This window comes from Echinops telfairi, unplaced genomic scaffold, assembly GCF_000313985.2.
Source record: "Echinops telfairi isolate 266 unplaced genomic scaffold, ASM31398v2 ScPeMD7_70;HRSCAF=299, whole genome shotgun sequence".
Lineage (NCBI taxonomy): Eukaryota > Metazoa > Chordata > Mammalia > Afrosoricida > Tenrecidae > Echinops > Echinops telfairi.
The window spans coordinates 31,750,167-31,754,903 of NW_022103968.1; the positions used below are offsets into that span (position 1 = coordinate 31,750,167).

The following is a 4,737-nucleotide window of genomic DNA, read 5'->3' on the forward strand; positions in this document are numbered from 1 at the left end:
CACACACACACACACACACACACACACACACACACACACAACACACATCCATACAAGGCACCCAGAGTGGGTCACCAGCCTGCACGCGAGGGCCTTTCTCAATGATGCTGTTGCCTCCTTTGGGGGGAAACTTGATTCCATTAGCTCAAGCATGGCTGTTCCATACGCATGAACACCTGCACACGCCTGCCACTGACGTACGTGAAGCTTCACGACATTCTTCAAACACCCCAAATCCCATCTCCACCCCTCCCATGCAGAGGCCAAGCCTGCCTTTGAAGTGGGGTCCGTTTGGCATGCCCAGGCCATTCTTCCCAGAGCCCCGTCCACTGTTCTCCTCTCAGAGAGTACATTCACGTTTATCACATGTGGACACGCAAGGGGCCCCGGTAGCACAGTGGTGAAGGTTGGTAGTTCGACTCCACCAGCTGCTCCTTGGAAGCAAAGACATAGAGGACAACCCAGGGACACCCTGTGGGGGCAGGTCTACCCGTCCTGCTTAGACCTGCAGGGCCACTATGAGGCAGGACCGACTCGGGAGCAACCAAACCACCTGCCCACCCCTCCACCCCCATGGACCTGCCCCTTTCTGCATCGCCCCTTGCAGACGCTTGAACAACAATGAAATCTCCATCCTGGAGGCCACTGGGATGTTCAAGAAATTGCCGCACCTGAAGAAAATGTGAGTCCCCGCAGGAGGGAAGGCACTGCTGGAATGGGGAAGGATAATACTGGGTGGGGTGGGGTGGGGTGGACTTCCCCCAGGGTTCCATGTGTGGAGGCAGAGGGAGGGGGCAGGAAGGCAGAACCCTGAGCTCCTGGTGCCCCTTCCCCAGCAACCTGAGCAACAACAAGGTGTCCGAGATTGAGGACGGAGCCTTCGAGGGGGCGGCGTCAGTGAATGAGCTGCACCTGACCGCCAACCAGCTGGAGTCCATCCGGAGCGGCATGTTCCGGGGCCTGGATGGCCTGAGGACCCTGTGAGTGTGCGGGGGCTCAGGGAGCTCACTGGGTAGTCCAGCTGGGCCGAGGCAGGCAGAAGCCGGATCCCGGTGTGAGGTGTGTGTGTTATAGGGAAAAGGGGGGGGGGGTGCTGGCAATTGTCATCAACTCACAACGAGGCCTGTGGGTGTTGTTTTCTGAGACGTGGGGCCGGTGCCTGGTGAAGGACTGGCAGGATGGAAGCCCGGAGGTCGCCCACCGGGTGCTAGGCAGTGGTATTGCTGGAACGTCGTCAGGGGCTGGAGAGGAGGGGGCAGCCATGTGAACCCACCCCTGGGTTTCTGTGACTGATTCCAGCCAGATCTAAGCACATGCAGGTACTCAGGCATATCCCGTTCTTTTGTGAATGCGGCAGGGGCCCCCTCCCTGCCCAGCTCTCTGCCCAGGGAGTGACGGCTCTTTAGTGTCCAATCGACAGCGTCCCCTCCAGTATTTCTACAGTGGGGCAGCAAGCTTTATCTGTCTAATCCAGGTGGCTGGAGCTCTCCATGTGGCTAGTACTACTGGGTCACTGACATCCCATGTCATTCAATTAGCTTAACTTTAAATAGCTGCAGGTGGCTCTCGGATATGTGTTCTCTAGAAGCCACCTGCCTAGGTTTCAGTCTGAGCTCTGCAGGGGGGCTCGAGGTTGTTTTCCTGGGATGGTGGGTGGAGTTTGCGGAAGGCCTACTGATGCGTGATGGGACTCCCTGGGCAGTTTTGATCGCTTGTTTCACCAACAGGGGGAGTTGATGGTGCACTGGGCTTTGAGCCTGTATTTTTTCCTGTTGTGAGTGTGGCCTGGCCATCTTTCCAGGCTGCTCGCTGATGGCCGCCTCATTCTGCTTAGTGCCTGCGGAATATTCTTGAATGAGGACCCGTGTGCTATTTTACCAGATCCTCTGCCCTTGTCTGGAAGACTTGGGTGAGGACAGAGAAGAGGGGATTTGCAGGTGCTGGAGCACAGTCAGGTGCAGACGAAGCTGCAAGGCCAGGAGCGGAAGTCCCCATAAAGCTACCACTATCTAGAAACAATGTGTTGATATCAACACTATCCTTCCCATCTTTTTTCTCTATGTATTTTCTGTGTGTGTGTGTGTGTGTGTGTGTGTGTGTATACAGACACCCAAATCTCCAAACCAAACTCAGTACCATTGAGTCAATTCTGACCCCCGACTCCTGACGACCCCATAGGACAGGTTAGAATGGCCCCAGTGAGTTTCCAAGATGGTAACTCTTTATGGGAGTAGAAAGTGCTTTCTTCCTCAGAGCCACTGGTGGTTTCGAACTGCTGACCAAGAGGTTAGCGGCCCAACACGTAACCACTATATTAAATCCTAAAACACCTTCTATTTAGTAACCTGCTTTACTTTCAATTTAGCACAGGCATTTTAAAATATCATTGGAATTTCTCCTGCAACATGATTTTTCATGGTTATGTACTGTGTAATTATTAGAGGCTAATGCTGTTTCTGGTGTTAGTTTTAGTTTTTTTTTTAATTATAAGCAATGTTGTGATAGTTGCTCTGTGCTGCTGATACGTCCTGACCCAGAGCGCCCTGTGGGACAGAGTAGAGTGGCCCCACAGGGTGTCCAAGGCAGACTCTTCACAGGAACAGGTCACCAGGCCTTTTATCCCACAGAGTGGTTGGTGGGTTCAAACCACAAACATTTTGACTAGCAGCTGAGCCCTGCCCTGTAGACCTACCATGACTGCTTGAAGCTGTCGTTGGTATCTTCATAAGCCGATCTGTGTCCACCCATGATTCGTCCCTTATGACGAAGTCCTCACCGTGGACTTGCCAGGTGGAGGCGGAGAGCCCACTCCAGGGGTCCTGGAGTGTCGAGCCAGTTTGCTCCAGAGCCGGCCCGAGTCCTTTTCCTGCAGCAGGGGCTCACAGTGCCCACTGGGTATGTGTAGACTTTGAGTTCTTTTTGATTTTAGACTTTTGATTCAGCAAAGAGTCAATACTGCTTAAACATCCGCCCTGCTATTCAAGCTGAACACTTTTACAGAAGTTCACAAACCACCGTGATCTCTTCCGTGAACTGTGTGGTCCGTGTTGTCTTTGGCTTGGGTTGGGAAGGGGAGTTGAGCCAGGTGTTTGAGGGTAAACGGGGGTAGATGAGGGAGCTCCAGTGGAGACAACACTCTGGAGCAGACTCGGTGATGTGACTGAGGGCAGCGTGGGAGCAAAAACAAGGTGGGGGTGGGGGGTGGGGGGCAGCAGGGCTGAGGAGATGGTCTGGGGCTGGCTAGAGGGCACCCGGTAGTTTAAATACCAAACTGTGGGCAATTGGGAGGCCATCACTGGGCTGTCAGCTGAGGAATGATGGCATGTAGGCTCTCAGGAAACCTCTTGGGCGCCCATGTGGGGTGAGGCCAGAAGGTGGGAGGAGCACTGGCCATCCAGGAAGTGAAAGTGGGGCCAGATTGATTGGGGGGGGGGGGGGGGCACCATGGGTTAGAGGAGGAGCCAGAGCCCATGCCTCTTAGCCGTGGAGGCAGTCTGGAGGTGAGAACAGACCATGTAGGTTTCCGACTGATCAAGGTACACCCGGGGCCATGATGCTCCCTCGTGGCTCTGCGAACACAGTTGGTTCCCCGCTTTCAGGCCACAGCCTGGGGTCACCCCCCCCCACCCCTTTTCACAGGATGCTGAGGAATAACCGGATCAGCTGCATCCACAATGACAGCTTCACGGGGCTGCGCAACGTCCGGCTGCTCTCGCTCTACGACAACCAGATCACCACCATCTCTCCCGGAGCCTTCGACACCCTCCAATCCCTGTCCACGCTGTAAGTCCCGCCCCTCGGGGGAGGCGCCTGCGGCTCCAGCATGGCCAGTGGGACCCGCGAGCCCCGCGCTGCCCTCGCTCGCTCCAGCGCCTGCGCTCTGTGTGGCCTTGGCTCAGTTTCCCTGTCTGTAGAAGGCCTATTACGTTGGTTTATTGCAAGGAGCAGATAGGATTGAAAAGAAGGCGTCCGTGGCTGGTGTGGCCACCGTCTGGGAAGGGCCACACTGTGGCTAACTGGACTGTCTTGGCCCTGCCGTGCAGGTGGGGGCTTCTCAGAGAGTGGAGGCAGCTAAGGGCTGACTTCCCTACAGACATCTTTACAAGATTTTTCTTTTGCAAAAAAGAGGGGGGAAAGGCCCAGTTGAAGTGGATCCTGTGCCACAGGGGGCTGAGTACTGCCAATTTCTCATGGGGGTTGTAGGTTAGGTAGAGGACAAGGGGCCATTTCTGCATGACAGAGAAAGGGGAGAAGGAGCTCAGTGTTGGGGCCCCAGGTCATAGTGTACCTACTTATCCCCAACACTTACTGTGGGCCATTGTTTATTAATTATTATTATTATTATTATTATTATTGTGACTTGAATGGGAGGGTTTTGCATCTCAGACCCTAAGCCCTGCATTCAGCAGTTCCTGTCAGTCATCAACACCCACACCCCGTAGTCTACCCTCCCTCCCCCTGATTTCTTCTCTTCCTCTTGGGGTTGGACCTCCACCCTACCTTCCGCCCAAGTCAACACCGACAACCCTCTAGTCTGTGGCCGCATCTACCCTCCCTGGTCCTCCCTTCTCGGGAACCTCCCAAATCTCTTCCCTTTGGCCTGTGTCTCGTGGTCTTAGTGTTCACCCTTACAGTAGTGGACCCTACAATACTTGCCTACAGTAGTGGACTCCTACAATACTTGCCTACAGTAGTGGACTCCTACAATACTTGCCTACAGTAGTGGACGCCTACAAT

The 4,737-nt window shown here is 54.6% G+C and overlaps 1 protein-coding gene across 1 annotated transcript in view; it reads left to right on the forward strand.

Moving 5' to 3' along the window:
• Positions 1 to 4,737, forward strand: part of SLIT1 (slit guidance ligand 1) — a 212,069-nt gene that overhangs the window by 163,278 nt on the left and 44,054 nt on the right. Inside the window, exons 17-19 of the mRNA XM_013004184.2 lie at positions 608 to 682; positions 837 to 980; positions 3,640 to 3,783. Coding sequence (XP_012859638.1) covers positions 608 to 682; positions 837 to 980; positions 3,640 to 3,783 — 363 coding nt within the window. The remainder of the gene's footprint in view (positions 1 to 607; positions 683 to 836; positions 981 to 3,639; positions 3,784 to 4,737) is intronic.